The sequence below is a fragment of the Vulpes vulpes genome, chromosome 14 (assembly GCF_048418805.1).
Source record: "Vulpes vulpes isolate BD-2025 chromosome 14, VulVul3, whole genome shotgun sequence".
In the NCBI taxonomy this organism is placed as follows: Eukaryota; Metazoa; Chordata; class Mammalia; order Carnivora; family Canidae; genus Vulpes; species Vulpes vulpes.
The window spans coordinates 22,134,467-22,150,693 of record NC_132793.1 but is presented as its reverse complement, the minus strand read 5'-3'; the positions used below and the strand labels follow the sequence as shown (position 1 = coordinate 22,150,693).

Below are 16,227 nucleotides of genomic sequence, written 5' to 3'. Positions count from 1 at the left end.
CTGCTGCCCTCTTTCTACTCATCATCTGTCAATGTCCCAGGGACAGAACACAGTGTTCCCAGCCATCCTGGTCATCCTGAGGCACAGTGAGAATATTACTTCATGAATTCTAGACCCAATACATCCTCTGTCCTTTCTCCGTTTTCAACTCTCCTATGGCTTCCTACTGTCTATGGGATGTGGACATTCCTTCCCTCATAAGGCACCATGTGATCTGACCCAGCCTTTTTCGTCACTCCTTATTCCAGTGACAACCTTTTGGTTCTCCAGTTCTGCTCTATTTTCTTTCTACTAGACTCCCATATGTGCACTCCCTCACCCTGGAGCCACCTCCTGTCAGTCTCCTGCCTAGAATATACCACTATCCTCTTTATTTACTCAACATCTCAACCTCAGATGCCAGTTCAGATGTCCTTCTGTGAAGCCTTCCCACACTGAGAAGAGCTGGTCTATATAGCCAGTAAGATACTGAAGAAATGACTGTGTGATTTGCAAATTTTAGTCATAAAAGACATTGGTGACTTCTACCCTGATTTCTTTTTTAAGATTTTATTTATTTATTCATAGAGACAGACAGAGAGAGAGAGAGAGAGGCAGAGATACAGGCAGAGGGAGAAGCAGGCATCATACAGAGAGCCTGACGTGGGACTCGATCCAGGGTCTCCAGGATCACACCCTGGGCTGCAGGCGGCGCTAAACCGCTGCGCCACCGGGGCTGCCCTACCCTGATTTCTCATAGATGACTTGCTCTAGGGCAAGCCAGCTGCCATGTTGTGAGGATACTCAAGGAGTGCTATGGAAAGATCTATGTAGAGAGGACTTGAGGCCTCCTCCTGCCAACACAGACTTGCCAGGCACAGGAGTGAGCCATGCTGCAAATGGATCTTCTGGCCCAAGTCAAGCCTATACATGATCGCAGCCTGACTGATCTTTGACTGCAACCTTTTTGAGACACTAAGTCAGAACTACCCAGTGCCCAAATTCCTGATTCACAGCACCTGTGATCTAATAAATGTTTTGAGCCAATTAAACTGTAATAGATAACTGACCTATGTCTAAAGTTTCCTCTTTTTTTCCATGCTACATTTTAAGAAGTTTTTTTTTGGGGGGGGGGGTAGAAAATAACATTTTTTAACACTCTGCAGGTTTCTCAATGGTCATATCACACTTCATAGCAGACTCTGAGGTTTAAAGAATCAGTATCCAGGACCCTTGGGAGCCCCTCCCAAGTGACCCCAAAGTAGCCAGGTGAATGTGGCATCCCCAGGGCTCCCTCTTTCCCAGAAGCTGGGATATTGGTAAAGTCAGGTTTCAAATCTGATGGGGACCCCACCCACCCTGCAAGAAAAATCAGAGAGGAGGCCAAATCCATGGAAACTGTTCATATGACATACTTTATTTCCAATCTACAACCATTAAAAACCTTTTGTAAGTTTACACTGTACAGGTATTCTCATGTCTGAAATAAGACACAGGGGCAGGGAGAGCTGGTGGATTGGACCAGTTGTCCTAGCACCCAATCCATCTTGGGAAGGAGCCTTTTGAAGACAGAAGTGGGGAAGAGAGAACAGTGGACAGGAGAGGCAGACAGTTTGGCCCAAGGATGCCCTTGGTCCCTTCCTTCCTGAGGGCCTTTCCCTGGGGGTCCCCTAGGGCCCACAACTGCAGGACCCTCATCAAGAAACCAGGCTGGGCAGGGAGGGGGCTTCACAGTATTGGCAGGGGTTGGGGGGCAGGGGGCAAAATGAGAGGGCAGCTTCTGGCTCTCTTCCCCAGCTGCTGGAGGTTGGAGCTGTTTTTTGGCACTGTCTACTGGGTCTCCCTGGAGGTGGGAGGAAGAGGAGGAGCTAGGGATTTAGGATTCTTTCCTTGAGGGTTAGGTTTCTTACTACTTTAAGAGAGGTCATGAGCCTGTGGTGAGGTTCCCAAGGGATACATGGTCAGGGTTTTTGTCTTCTGCCACCCCCACCCCCTGCCCAGGACTCCCACTTACTGCTTGGCTAACACAACTCTACATGGCCTTTTGTGAGAACTAGAACCAGTTCTGAGGCAAGGAAAGGAAAATTGTAGCCTTCTTGCTGCCCTCCAGCTTCCAGGAAAAGGACATAGTTATTTGTTTGGCAGAGAGAGTTCTGATCTCTCAGGCGTCCAGATGAGGCTGGTATTTTCCACCTCTTCCTGGTCTGGGCCGGCTTCAGATCCTCACTAGACCACACTGATGGCTAGTGCAGATCAGCAGTTGGCCGAGTCCTGTTATATGAGAATCACCTGGACGGCATGTTAAACCTCCAGCTTGTTGGGCCTCACACCAGAATTTCTAATTCTGCAAGTCTCAAGTAGGGCCAGTATTTTGCATTTCTGTCAAGCTCCCAGGTGATGCTCCAGCCGCTTTGAGAACCTCTTGGCACCTCATCCTCAGCAACTTGGTGTCCTGAGGCAGTGACAGGGAGCTGGGCCACAGCTGGCAAGGCCCAACCTTAGATGCACCAGAATACCTGGGAAGCTGCTGGGAACAGTCTTGTGGTGAGCCTCCTGTGCGGAGAAGTAAACTAAGGCACAGAGATCAGAGGCAGAGTAGAGAAAAGAGCCAGGATACCATGGTCTAGTGGAGAGAAGTTGGTGATGTGGGATCCCAAAACACAAGGGGTGTTCTGGGGCCCTGGGGATCATCCTGGTGCTCATGATAAAATCATAGAAGGGGGAGGCTCATCGAACCAGCCAAACAGAGATCTTCCCAGACTTGTACAGCGTCTCCAGATTCCCAGCTGAGGTTCTTCCTCACAGGAGCAGTTTGAGTAGTATCAGAATGGACTGTGACAAAGCATCCAGGCCCTGACTGCCTCGACACTTCAAGAATGCTTCAAGAAAACAAGAGCTCCTTTCTTTAGGGCCTGGGGTCCTGTAGGCTGGTGAAAGGCAGGAAGGGAGGGAAACCGGCCTGACAGGATAAATGAGGATCCAAGGAAGGTGAGGGAAGAGTAGCAGGTGGTGGGGAGGAGCCCTGGGCAGGAGAATACAGGCCCAGCATCATGTCCCCTTTGGTTCTCGTGTTTGTGGACTTCACAAACTTCAAACACTGTTGGGAGGGGCAAGTGGTAAAGACAGGACAAACTATTCCAGAGACAGTGAGGCCCAGGGAAGAGCAGAGAGGATAGTGGGGTGTCAAATGGACAGACTAACGGATAAATGGCCTAGGGAGAGAAGAACACAAGCTAGGCTGCATCTTTTTAACAAGGCTGGGCAGGACTGGGCAGGGTATAGGAGCCCAGAAGGGGGGATTCTAGTCCCCCACCCTCAGCCCCATGTAACAGTGGACACTGAAGGGGTCCTGAGACTGGGGACAGAGAAGATAATGTGGCTCAAGGATGGACCCTGTGGACCTAGGGGATGTCCTGCTGGGCTGGGAGGTGACGGGGCCAAGCCCAGTGAGTAGGGCTGGCAAGGCTGATGCTCTCTGAGCCACAGGCTAGGGCCACTTGGTTTATTGTTAGAACCAGCAGAGAAAAGGAGTAAGAAGGAGGGGAAGCTTTGGAGGAAGACAGTAACAGAGAGGATGAATGGGAGGAGTGCAGCAAACAGACTCCAGAGAAAAGAAGGAGCTCCACCAAGAGCCCAGAATGGCAGAGTGGGGTCTCATTCACCCCTGGGGATACAGCATCGGCTGGGGGTCAGGAAACTAGGGTTCTCGTCCTGACTCTGCCTTTTGTTTGCTTTGTGACCTTGGGCAAGCCTCCCTCTTCTCTGGGCTTAGCTTTTCATCTAAAAAGGTGAGGTGGTTTGACACAAAAGGACAGATATTGTGCGATTCCACTTATATGAGCCACCCTGATGAGGCAAATTCATAGAGACAATAGAATGGAGGTTACCAGGGACTTGGGGAGAGGGTGATTAATTTTTCAGTGGGTACAGAGGTTCAGCCTGGGTGATTAAAAAGTTCTAGAAATGGATAGCAGTGATGGTTGCATGGTTTCAAGTCTCGGTCAGGTAGTGGTATCTTCTGGGTGTCCTGGCCCCACACCGAAAAGTCTCCAGTGGGACAGTGGGTTTACACAGCAAGCAGGACAGATTTGGGCTGGGGGATCCGATGGACCCAGGTCCTAGTCTAGGCTCGATGACTGCTCAGTCAGGAGACTCTGGGGTGAGTCTACACCTCGGTGTCCTCACCTCCCCTAACCCCGGTCCTGCCAAGGCTGCCTCCCAGAGCTCTCCCAGAGGTCTGAAGCAGATGTGGGATAGGGGACAGGGGAGCAATTTCTAGATAGTAGTACTGTAGGTGGGGTGTGCAGGGGATGATTATTAGTATGAGTGAAGTGGGGAGGCTGGCCAGGTTGGAAGGTGGGGGGACATTCTGGAGGGGAGGAGAGACGGAGGAAGAACCTGAAAGTTGGATGGGCAGGTGGAGAAGCTGGTGATGAAACCATGAAAGGTTTCATCCCCACCTAGGGGTGGGGATGATAGAACCATGTGACAGCATGTTAGAATGTGAGGTCTTTGGGTCCTTTGTCCACTGGGAGAACTGGGAGAGGACTGTCCCTGGGAAGACCAAGAGGTGGGGCCTGTTTTGAGTTCACAGAAAGCAAAACCTCTTGGAGGTATTTTTAAATTTCCCAGCCTTTGGTGGGGAACAGCCTGGGATGGAAACAGGGAGAGAGGAGTTGGATATAGACGCCTTGTGCATACAAGATCTAGGAGCCACTGATGTGCCAAAGTGGTCTGATTTTCATTTCAAATACAGACATCATTGCCCCCAGGAGAGTCTAGTTTGGCTTTGGGAGGAGGTCAGACATAAGGAATGTGAGGTCGTCCAGTTTAGGGTCCACCAAGGCAACTGCCCCCCCATTCCTTCCCCTAACCAACTGGTGCCAACACAATAGATCCAAACTCAGTGATCTGTAAGGGATTAGGACCCCAGGGTTCCTTGGGACTTTGGTGGGAAAGAGTGGAGACAAGACGGATAGATAGACGGCGTTGGGGAGAAGGAAGAGGAAGAAGATGCTGAGAGTCCAGTGGTGGAGGAGGAGGAGGAAGGGGAGAAAGGGAAGAGGGCAGTGTTCCTTCCTGGGACTCCAGTGCTCCAGGGGAATCCCCACTGTGGGTCAGGCAGTTTTCTGCTTTGGGAATGTTACCAAGACTTAAAAGGCATTTGAAGAAACAAACAAACTTAGAAATTACATTCCAAAAGAGTAGAGAATTTTTACACACCAACCCCCCCACCCCCAAAAAGAAAACACAACCAGTTACTAATTAAAATGCTAAAAAATCAAACCAAACCAATATTTACACATAACATTTTCAACCCCATCAAGCCCCACATCCAGAGGCTTCTGCAGGAACAGTGATGAGTGACCTTGCACAGTGGCATGCAGGAAGTGGACACTCGGACTTTATCGAAAACCAAGATCTAGAGCCTCTGATACCAGCTGGGGTCAGGAGGCCAGGTGCTGAGACAAGAAGATTGCAAGGACAATGTTGGACGAGGACGATGGTAAGGCTGAGTGGTCCGAGGCCTTGGGGTTCGGGTGTCATGAGGATTTCTCCCAAGGCTGGGAAACCAGCCTCCCTGGCCCTCCATAGCTTGGGGAGGTGGCAAAAGGCCTCTGGTGACATTTGGCCTCGTGTGAATCCCCTCCTGGAGATAACCTTGGAGGGGCCTCCTGACCTTTTGAGTGGGAGGAGCAGCAGCATCCCAGGCGGACTGGCCCATGGCTCTGTTGGCCTGCCTGCTCTGCCCATACAAGTCACGATGGCATGATGAAAGGCCTGGTCAAACTGACATGACCCTTGCATTCTGCCCATAGGGAGTGGAGATGAAGGACATCGGGTAACTTGTCCAGGTGACCCTGAATGGGCAGGACTGGGAACAGGTGGGAGTACAGAAGTGTCTTCTGAGTCCTGGGGGCAAACTAACAAAGCTGCTGGCTTTCGGTCTTCCTGAATTCCACAGACAAGCTGCTTCATTTTGGTATTTCCACTCTGGGCCCCCAGCCAGTTGTAGGAGGTTCACGCATCTGCGTGTGTGCGGGCACGTGTGCAACCGGTATGGGTTCGCTGGCACCAAGGGAGAGGCCATCTGAGGCCTTACCCGCCACACCGCAATGAGCCACACTACAGTATGTCCAATGGCTCAGGCAGGTCACATGGGATGTGGGAAGGGCAGGCAATGGAGCTGGGTCTGGAAGAGGGGCCAGGAGAGGCCATAAGGCTAAGGAAAGAGGCTGCTGAGAAGGCTGGCAGGTGGTGAGAGCTGCTGGCAGACACTCTCAGGTCCATGTGCAAAGCTGCAATAAACAACATTCTCGAAGTTCAGTCCTGTTTTCCTGTGGGTTCTCACTTGGGGAACTTGGAGAGATCTCCATGCTCTTGAGAGAGCCTCAGTAATCTGTGTTTGACTCATAAAAAAAAAGTTTCAGAGGGAGGAAGGAAAATGAGAGGGCAGACGGAGAATGTCTGGGAAGTGGGGACATCGGCCCAGCCCTCTACCCTCTCAGTGAGGGTTTACAGACTGATTGCCAGGGGCTGGCCAAGTACCAGGCAGTGAGTGAAAAGCAGTGCTCTGAGGCCAGATGGTCAGCAATAACGGGGAACAAGCTGCAGGGCTCCAGCTCTACTGGGGGGCCATCCAACCTTGATCAGGAGTCCCGAGCTCAGCTGCGGAGCTGCCTCGTCTGTGTGTGGGACCCGGTGCCTGTCCAAGGCTTTGTCCTCACTTTGTCCCAAGGGCAAGAATACATGTCTCAACCTCCAATAAATTACCTTAGGGACTTTGGGGTAAATTAAATTATTAAAATAAAGTAAAACCACCTTAAATATTTATAGTACGAAAAATTCAAATAAACAACCAATGCAAGAAATGAGTTTCCAGGCCACCTATCCACCGCCATGTCCTGGGGCACTGGCCTCCTGGAGTGCTCCATGGCCTGGGGTGGCCAACTGGGAGTCTCTCATTGGGAATATCTTTGCCCTCCACCAGCCACAGGATGTAAACACAGTGGAGATGTGGCTCCCCAATAGGAGCCGGTGAAAGAGGCCCCAGCGATCAAGGCAGTGGGCATTTAGGCATTTATCTGTGCACCAGGTCTTGAAACCAACTCTACCTATTTCTGTCCTGGGAAGGTAGGGCTCCTCCCAATCCAGAGCCCTACACATTTCTACCCCATCTTCCAGTCCTTGCTGCATCCAGGCTATGGGCTGGGAGATCCAGAGCTCCAGGATTCCAAGCAGATACCTGGCCCTGGCTACTGCTCTATCATACCCCCTAGAGCCATAGCAATCCAGAGCACCAGGGCTGGGAGGAGGACGTGGTGAAGGGAAGGAAGGGATGGGGATGATGCCCAGCTCAACTCCACCAGGAACTCCATGTTGAGTCCTACAGCAAAGCCTGTTCTGGTCATCGGTGTTTTCCTCCCTGTGATGGAGGACATGGTTGGCAGGGAACATCTCTGTGAGCCCTTTACCCTGAGGAGCACGGCTGGAAGTGTATCCTTTCCTTGGCTCTTCTGAGAAGTGGGTACAGGTAGAACCAGGCAAGCCTCTCCCAACGAACTGGCTCCCAAGGGATCTCTCTGGAGCCACCTCTGAAGTCTAGCTGTGGTCTCTCTCCCACTCGCTGCCTTCCCCTGGGAAGTCAGAGCTCACCACCCAGCAGTCAGCAGGCGACCCGGCTTTACCTGGATGGGAGTGCTGTTCTCTGGCAGTGGTAGCGGCTGTCCCTCCGCGGCGAGACCTGAGCTGAGGGCCTGAGCACCTCACCTCGTCTCCTCTCTGCTGGTTCCCTTTGGCTGTCCAGGGACTGGGCTGGTTGAGGTGGGGAGCACGGCTGCTCCATCACTCGCTGGGGGGAGCTGCCCTCTCCTCCCCACCCCAGCTGGACTCCGAAGGGTGCAGCCTGCATTTGGAAGGAGAGTGGCGGATGGCAGAGCGGGACGACCGGGCAAAGCAGGAGGTGAGAGACTGGGTGCTACAGTCACAGACAGCATCCTAGGAGAAGGGAGGAGAAAGTCAGGAGGAGCCAAGGGGCACTGACCACCTAGGGTCTGCCTGGCCGGCTGGGCAAGGAATTTCAACTCTGCTGTGCCTGGGGACCAGTTCCCAGGGGCTGTGGCCCCTTTCTGGACCAATTGTTTTTTATTGTTTTTCTGCCATTAGAACAATAATAAATATTAATGAATAATATTCCAGAATGTATGAATTCCGGAATATACAGAGAAGAAAGTGGATACAGTCCATCAAAGATAAATTCTCAATACATTGCACAAGCATACATTTATTAAAATGACATCATCTCCTACAGCCTATTTTGTAACTGCAAAACATAAAGTTTTCTGTCACTATGTATATCTAGATTTCCTTCTTTTTATTTATTTTTTATTTTATTTTATTTTTATTTATTTATGATAGTCACAGAGAGAGAGAGAGAGGCAGAGACACAGGCAGAGGGAGAAGCAGGCTCCATGCACGGGGAGCCCGATGTGGGATTCGATCCCGGGTCTCCAGGATCGCGCCCTGGGCCAAAGGCAGGCGCCAAACCGCTGCGCCACCCAGGGATCCCGATTTCTTTCTTTTTAATGGCTATATACTACTCTACTGAATGGAAATACATTAATTTATTTATCTGATCCATTTTTTTACATGCATTTTAGGTATTTTCTCATTTTTACTATTATAACACACAGCAATAATGGTTAAAAGTGCTCTTATAGAACTAGATTGCTTGGTTCAAATCCCAGCCATTTGCCAGTTGTGTGACCTTACATAAGTTACTTAACCTCTCTGAACCTTGATTTCCTTCTAAGATAAAGGACATGCTACCTTTCTCAAAATTGTTGTGAGGATCAAATCAAATATGATATGCAAAGCATTTGGCATAGTGCCTATCAAGTACTCAATAAATGTTAGAATTTTTACTAATAATGATATACGTTTTTTTATAAAAGTATGTTCTTCTACCTCTCTGAATGTTTCCATAGGCTACATTCCTAGAAGAACTACTGGGTCAATGGGTAACATGCACATTTTACATACTGAAAAATATTTTGATCAACTTTAACATTCAAAATACAGCCAAAATATATCCTTTGTCTCTTGACGTACATACAGTTATATAGATGTGATAATTAATTTTATGTGTCAACTTGACTGGCCACAGGGTGCCCAGATATTTGGTCACACATTATCCTGAGAGCTTCTGTGAGGTTGCCTTTTTAAAAAAATATTTTATTTATTTATTCATGAGACACAGAGAGAGAGAGGCAGAGACACAGGCAGAGGGAGAAGCAGGCTCCATGCAGGGAGCCTGATGTGGGACTCGATCCTGGGTCTCCAGGATCACGCCCAGACTGAAGGTGGCGCTAAACCGCTGAGCCACCTGGGGCTGCCCTGTGAGGTTGCTTTTGGATGAGATTAACATTTAAATCAGTAAAGCAGATGCCCTCTCTAATGTGGGTGGGCCTCAACTAACCAGTTGAAGGCCTGAATAGAACAAAAGGGCTGATCCACCCTCAATAAGAAAGAATTCTTCCTGCCTGATGCCCATATGACTGGAACTACATTTGCTACATGTGCTGTACTGGAATAACATCACTGGCTCTTCTGGTTCTCAGGTTTTTTGTTTTTTTTTTTTAAGATTTTTATTTATTTATTCATGAAAGACACAGAGAGAGAATGAGAGACAGAGGCAGAGACACAGGCAGAGGGAGAAGCAGGCTCCATGCAGGGAGCCCGATGAGGGACTCGATCCCGGGACTCCAGGATCATGCCGTGGGCATGAAGGCAGGCACTAAACCACTGAGCCACCCAGGGATCCCCCGGTTCTCAGGTTTTTGAACACAGACTGGAAATAAATCATTAGCTCTCCTGGCCTCCAGCTTGCCACCTTACCTTTTAGATCTTAGGACTTGTGAGCCTATATAATTGTGTGAAACAAATCCTTACAAAAAATCTGTTTCTCTCTATATGCAACATGTACACACACACACACACACACAGCCTATTGGTTTAAAAAAATTTTTTTTAAGTATAGTCATGGGGCTCAAACTCACAATCCTGAGATCAAGAGTCCCATGCTTGCGTAGCCCCGGTGGCACAGTGGTTTGGCGCCGCCTGCAGCCTGGGGTGTGATCCTGGAGACCCAGGATCGAGTGCCACATCGGGCTCCCTGTGTGGAGCCTGCTTCTCCCTCTGCCTGTGTCTCTGCCTCTCTCTCTCTGTGTCTCTATGAATAAACAAAATCTTAAAAAAAAATTTTTAAAAAAAGAGTCCCATGCTCCACCGACTAAATCAGCCAGGTATCCCACCAAATTGTCTTTATAAAGAGTTTGCCCAAATTCTATAGCCTTTAGTAGTATGTGGTTAGTGTTTTCTCTGTATGTTCAACCAGCTGACTCTACTTTAAAAATTTTTAATTCGGGTATCTCTGGGTGGCTCAGCGGTTTAGCACCTGCCTTTGGCCCAGGGCCCGATCCTGGAGTCCTGGGATCCAGTCCCACGTCGGGCTCCCAGCATGGAGCCTGCTTCTCCCTCCTCCTGTCTCTGCCTCTCTCTCTATCATAAATAAATAATAAAAAAAAAAATTTATTTCAAACCTAGTTTTTTAAGCTTAAAAAAATTTTCAGTTTAATGTACACACTGAATATATCATAAAAATATGCCTCACTGAATTCTTATAGACTAAATACACTCATTGTATTAGGGTTCTCTAGAGAAAAAGAACCAATTGGCTGTGTTTGTGTGTGTGTCTGTGTACCTGTGTATCTGTAGATGAAAACAGAGAGAGGAAGAGAGAGACAAACCATAAAAGATGCTGAACTCTAGGAAATAAACTGAGAGTTGCTAGAGGGAGGTGGATAGAGGGATGGGGTGACTGGGTGATGGGCATTAAGGAGGGCACAGGATGTAATGAGCACTGGGTATTATATGCAACTGATGAATCACTAAATTCTACCTCTGAAGCCAATAAAAAAAGTTTTTAATAAATATTTTTTTAAAAAAGACAATTTGACAATATTTACCAAATCCCTTTAAAATTTTATATTCTCGGGGATCCCTGGGTGGCGCAGTCGTTTGGCACCTGCCTTTGGTCCAGGGCGCGATCCTGGAGACCCGGGATCGAATCCCATGTCAGGCTCCTGGTGCATGGAGCCTGCTTCTCCCTCTGCCTATGTCTCTGCCTCTCTCTCTCTCTCTCTCTCTGTATGACTATCATAAAAAAAAAAATTATATTCTCTTATCCTATAAATCCATTTCTGCAACTTAAATCTAAGCAAATAATCCAAAATGTGGACAAATGTTTTTGCACCAAGATGTCTACCACAGTATTAGGATGATAGAGAAAAACTAAAAATCACCTAAACATAGAATATATGCAAATGGGTCAATCATAAGGATGCCTGGGTGGGTTGGTGGTTGAGCATCTGCCTTCGGCTCAAGGCGTGATCCTAGAACTCCAGGATGGAGTCCCGCATCAGGCTCCCTGCATGGAGCCTGCTTCTCCCTCTGCCTAGGTCTCTGCCTTTCTCGCTGTGTCTCTCATGAATAAATAAATAAAATCTTTAAATAAACAAATGGGGGATCCCTGGGTGGCGCAGCGGTTTAGCGCCTGCCTTTGGCCCAGGGCGCGATCCTGGAGACCCAGGATCGAATCCCTCGTCGGGCTCCCGGTGCATGGAGCCTGCTTCTCCCTCTGCCCCTCTCTCTCTCTCTCTCTCTCTCTCTGTGACTATCATAAATAAATAAAAATTTAAAAAAATAATAATAAATAAATAAACAAATGGGTCAATCACAGCCCATGCCACCCATCCGTGCCCCCGCCTAAAATCTTTACTGAGTGCACCACAGGCCACATGATACCACTCCTAACCACAGCTGATTAGACTAACAGAGTATGCTGGACTCAAATTAGACCAATCACAGTTTCTTCTTTCTTCTAAAAATGGGAAATTGAGGGTGCCTGGGTGGCTCAGTCGGTAAGGGTCTGCCTTTGGCTTGGGTCATGATTCCAGGGTCCTGGGATTGAGTCCTGCATCAGGCTCCCTGCTCAGCAGGGAGTCTTCTTCTTCCTCTACCCCACCCCTGCTCATTCTCTCTATCTCCCAAAAATAAATAAAAATCTTAGAAAAAAGAAAGAAGAAAGAAAGAAAGAAAGAAAGAAAGAAAGAAAGAAAGAAAGAAAGAAAGAAAGAAAAAAGAAAGAAAGAAAGAAAGAAAGAAGAAAGAAAAAAAGAAAGAAAGGAAGAAAGAAGAAAGAAAAAGAAAGAAAGAAAGAAAGAAAGAAAGAAAGAAAGAAAGAAAGAAAGAAAGAAAGAAAGAAAGAAAATGTGGAATTGCAATAGATGGATCCAAGTCAGTCTCTCTTAGGTGCTTGAACTAGAAGATGTTATAGAAGCAGAGCTGGGACCATATATGCAAATGCAATAGAGAGAGATAGGGGAAGAAACTGGACATCAGAGAAAACAAAGCTCAAGGGAAAGAGGGAGACAGAGAAGGTGTTGAAGCCTTTGGGGCCTTGCACTTGGGATCTATAAGATACCCCACCATTTCCCATCCTGGAAAACTAACTTACATGCATTTTTACTAACATGCAAATAATCCCTAACCAAATCTGAAATTGATATCAGGAGTGTGGTGTGCTACAAAAGATTCTCAGACAAAATGGAAGCACTTATGCACAGTCTTAGGGGGCTGGGCAGGGGTGTGTTGGAAAATATCTAGAGGGACGCCTGGGTGGCTCAGTGGTTGAGTGTCTGCCTTTGGCTCGGGTCATGATCCTGGGGTCCTGGGATCGAGTCCTACATCAGGCTTCTCCTAGGGAGCCTGCTTCTCCCTTGCCTTGTCTCTGCCTCTCTCTCTGTATCTCTCATGAATTAATAAATAAAATATTTATTTATTTATTTATTTTAAAGATTTTCTTTAAAATAAAGGGAACCTGACATGGGACTCGATCCTGGGTCTCCAGGATCACACCCTGAGCCGAAGGCAGGCGCCAAACCGCTGAGCCACCCGGGCTCCCCAATAAAATATTTAATAAGAAAAAAAAAAAGAAAATGTTCAGTAACTAGATTTCCAGGAATAAGGGGAGAAGCCCTGATTTAGAGCATTGTCAATCTTCATAGTATAAATCCTCCCACTGTGGCCAATCTCAAGGTGCCAAGGTGTTTTAGTGAACAGAGATGTACACGATTAGCTCTAATCAAGTAAACATGCTAGCTCCAGCACACCAACGGTGGCAGGAAAGCAGTAAGTATGCCGCTTCACTGGAGGGGATGCTAGCAATCTCTGGTATGTGGTGGCAAAGCAGCTAGTTAAGCCTTGTTCACTAGTCTCCTTGTATTCAGACCAGATGTCCATCAGGTCTGTTGTTCCAGATCTGGGGCCTTCTAACCCCCATTCTGTCCATCCATCCATCTATCCATTTATCTTTTTTTTTTTTTTTTTTTTATGATAGTCACAGAGAGAGAGAGAGAGGCAGAGACACAGGCAGAGGAAGAAGCAGGCTCCATGCACCGGGAGCCCAACGTGGGACTCGATCCCAGGTCTCCAGGATCGCACCCTGGGCCAAAGGCAGGCGCTAAACCGCTGCGCCACCCAGGGATCCCTCTATCCATTTATCTATTTATTTATAAGTGGACTCTATGCCCAACATGGGGCTTGGACTTACCCCAAGGATAATAGTCACATGCTCTACTGACTGAGCCAGCCAGCAATCCCCCAACCCTCATTCCAGACCAGCAGGACTTTTTGGTTTTTTTTGGTTTTGTTTTTTAAAGATTTTATTTATTTATTTGACAGAGAGTGAGATAGAAAGAGTGAGAGAGCACAAGTTGGAGGAGGGGAAGAGGGAGAAGAAGCAGACTTCCCGCTGAACAGGGAGACCGATGCCTGGGTCAATCCCAGGACCCTGGGATCACAACCCGAACTGAAGGCAGATGCCCTAACCATCTGAGCCACCAGGTGCCCCCAAAAGGACTTTTTGAAACAGAGAACCATATTCCTGATTTTGAAAACCAAAAGAGTTTGGACCTTATAAGTCAACCCTTACCCCCAAGAAAAAGAGTAGACCCCATCCACTTACCTCGTTGGGAAGGGCTGTTGCTCCATCTCCATCCCGGGGGACACCATCCTTCCCCACCTGGGGGAGCACTGAGAGTCTGGCCTCCTCACTGCCACCTGACTTGGCTGCCTTCTTGTTCAGGATCCTGGCCATACCCTCTGGCTGATGGTAGCTGGCTGGGGACAGGGGTTCCGGCTTCTTGGTGCTCTCCTCCCCTGCTGCTGAGGTGGGGCTTGGTGCCCGGCCACACACATTGCGGAAGAACTCCTGCACAATGCCGTATTTTGGAGGCTCGGGCTTGGCCCGAGCCTCAGACATGCCCAGTTTCCAGACAGACTCTGTGCTCCCCGAGTGCTCCACCACACTGAAGAGGCTGGATAGCCCATCGTTGATGTTCCTCAGGACGGGGCTATCCCTTGTAGTGGTGGAGCGGGCCCAGGCCGAGCCATTCTGCTTGCCCTGGTGCAGGTTCCATAGGCTGCGGTCCTTGGTGCTGTCCAGCTTGGACACAGACCGCCTCTGGAGCTTTGGCGAGCCATACTTGGGTGAGCAGCAGGGCCGCTCAATACGTGAGTGCACCTTGTCCAGGGAGGAGGAGATCTGCTTGCTGCGCACGGACACAAGTGAGGAGCTGCGGGGTGACCAGCTCTTACTGTGGAGGCTGCTGCGGGGTGGGTCGGTCTGCAGGCCCACGCTGACTGTGCGGATGGTCTGCGTGCCCACACTGGCCAGGCCCACCGTCTGGCTAGATGTGCTCTTCACCTTCCTCTCCAGTGAGCCCGAGCGCATGGCCTGGCGTACACAGTTAGTTATCTCCTTCATGTCGTCACTCATGTTGCCCGACATCTCAAAGTCGTGCAGGGCCGCTGGGAAGCTGGGCCCTGGTGCAGAGGGGCTGCCCCCTGAGCCTGCATCCAAGCGCTGTCGTGAGAAGTTGCAGAGCCACCGGCTGTAGGAGCTCTCGGCCAGCCCGTCGGCCTCGGTCGACTCCTTGGGTTTGGCTGTGGTAAAGAGGAAGCCGGGCTCGATGATGATCTTGCCCTCCCGGTCATGGACCACGGGGACGCCCAGGCGCCGGGCCACCGGGGGGCTGTAGTACACGCGGATGCCTGTCTTGTCGGGAGCTGTGTAGCTACGCTGCATCTGCCTCCCTGCCGGCTCCTGGCAGCCCAGGGTGCCCAGGCGGTTGCAGTCCCGCGGTGGGAGGCTGGGCTGCTCCTGGGCATCTTTCTCTGGGTCTACCGGCTGGGTGCCCACAAAGGCAAAGGCAGGGTTGTTGGGCAGCTTCTTACCCCGGGCAGCTTCACCAGCAAGGTAGGGGGAACAGTCCAGCAAACTTTCAAACTCAGACATGGAGGAAACGGATTTGGTCCTGAGAGGAGTAGAGGAGGAAGAGTGGTGTTAGTGGAAAAAAAGAGAGGGAACAGGCACTCTGGTCATTCTCCCCAGTCCACGCACTGCACAGGGCTGGAACCATGACCTACCCTGCTCACCTCCTGGGGGAGATGCTGTTGGAGCCCTGCCCCATGTCACCTCAGCACTCACACCTACATATCTGACACAGCACACTCTGAACACCTGCCATTCTCCACCTAAGGGCTTTTTTGTGACTGTAAGAGTACACTTGGCCTCCATGCAGAGGAAGCTACAAATATCAGAGTTTTGCCTCTAGACAAAGCCCTCACAAACAACAGGTGGATTGGGCACCTCAGTACCCAGCCTCCTCATTCCTTAGGTGGGAGAACTCTGAGTTGCATGTTCCACTCTGGCTCTCAGAGTTCCTCAGTGAAACTGCACTTTGTCCACAAAATGACAACATCCCCCTTTAGGGGCTGCCTTCCCTCCTTTGTGTCACTTCCAGCATTTCCTAAAATCCTTTCCCAAATAAACCATTTGTACTCAGATCCTTGTTATAGGATCTTTGAGACAAGCTCTCAAATCCTGTGTTTGCTTTCGGGGGAACTCAAATAAGACGACGTTAAATCACCGGCACAGACCTGACACATGTGTTGCCTGAGGACCAAAAGTGCCAGGTGTATGTAAGTGCACCTCATAGGCCAGATCATTCGGCCCTCTAGTGACTCTCGCAGACAGCTTCTATTATACTATCCCCCCTAGAGAGAGATGGGAAGTACCAGTCAAGGTCACATCACTGGAAATGGCAGAGTAGGAGTTCAAACCCC

At 49.4% G+C, this 16,227-nt stretch overlaps 1 protein-coding gene across 1 annotated transcript in view; it reads right to left on the bottom strand.

Moving 5' to 3' along the window:
• Positions 1-1,367: 1,367 nt before the first annotated feature.
• MTCL2 (microtubule crosslinking factor 2) overlaps positions 1,368-16,227 on the bottom strand; it is a 72,598-nt gene continuing 57,738 nt past the window's right edge. The window contains exons 14-15 of the mRNA XM_072735976.1: positions 14,066-15,416; positions 1,368-7,977 (exon numbers count right to left, since the gene is read on the bottom strand). Coding sequence (XP_072592077.1) covers positions 7,825-7,977; positions 14,066-15,416 — 1,504 coding nt within the window. The 3' untranslated portion in view covers positions 1,368-7,824. The remainder of the gene's footprint in view (positions 7,978-14,065; positions 15,417-16,227) is intronic.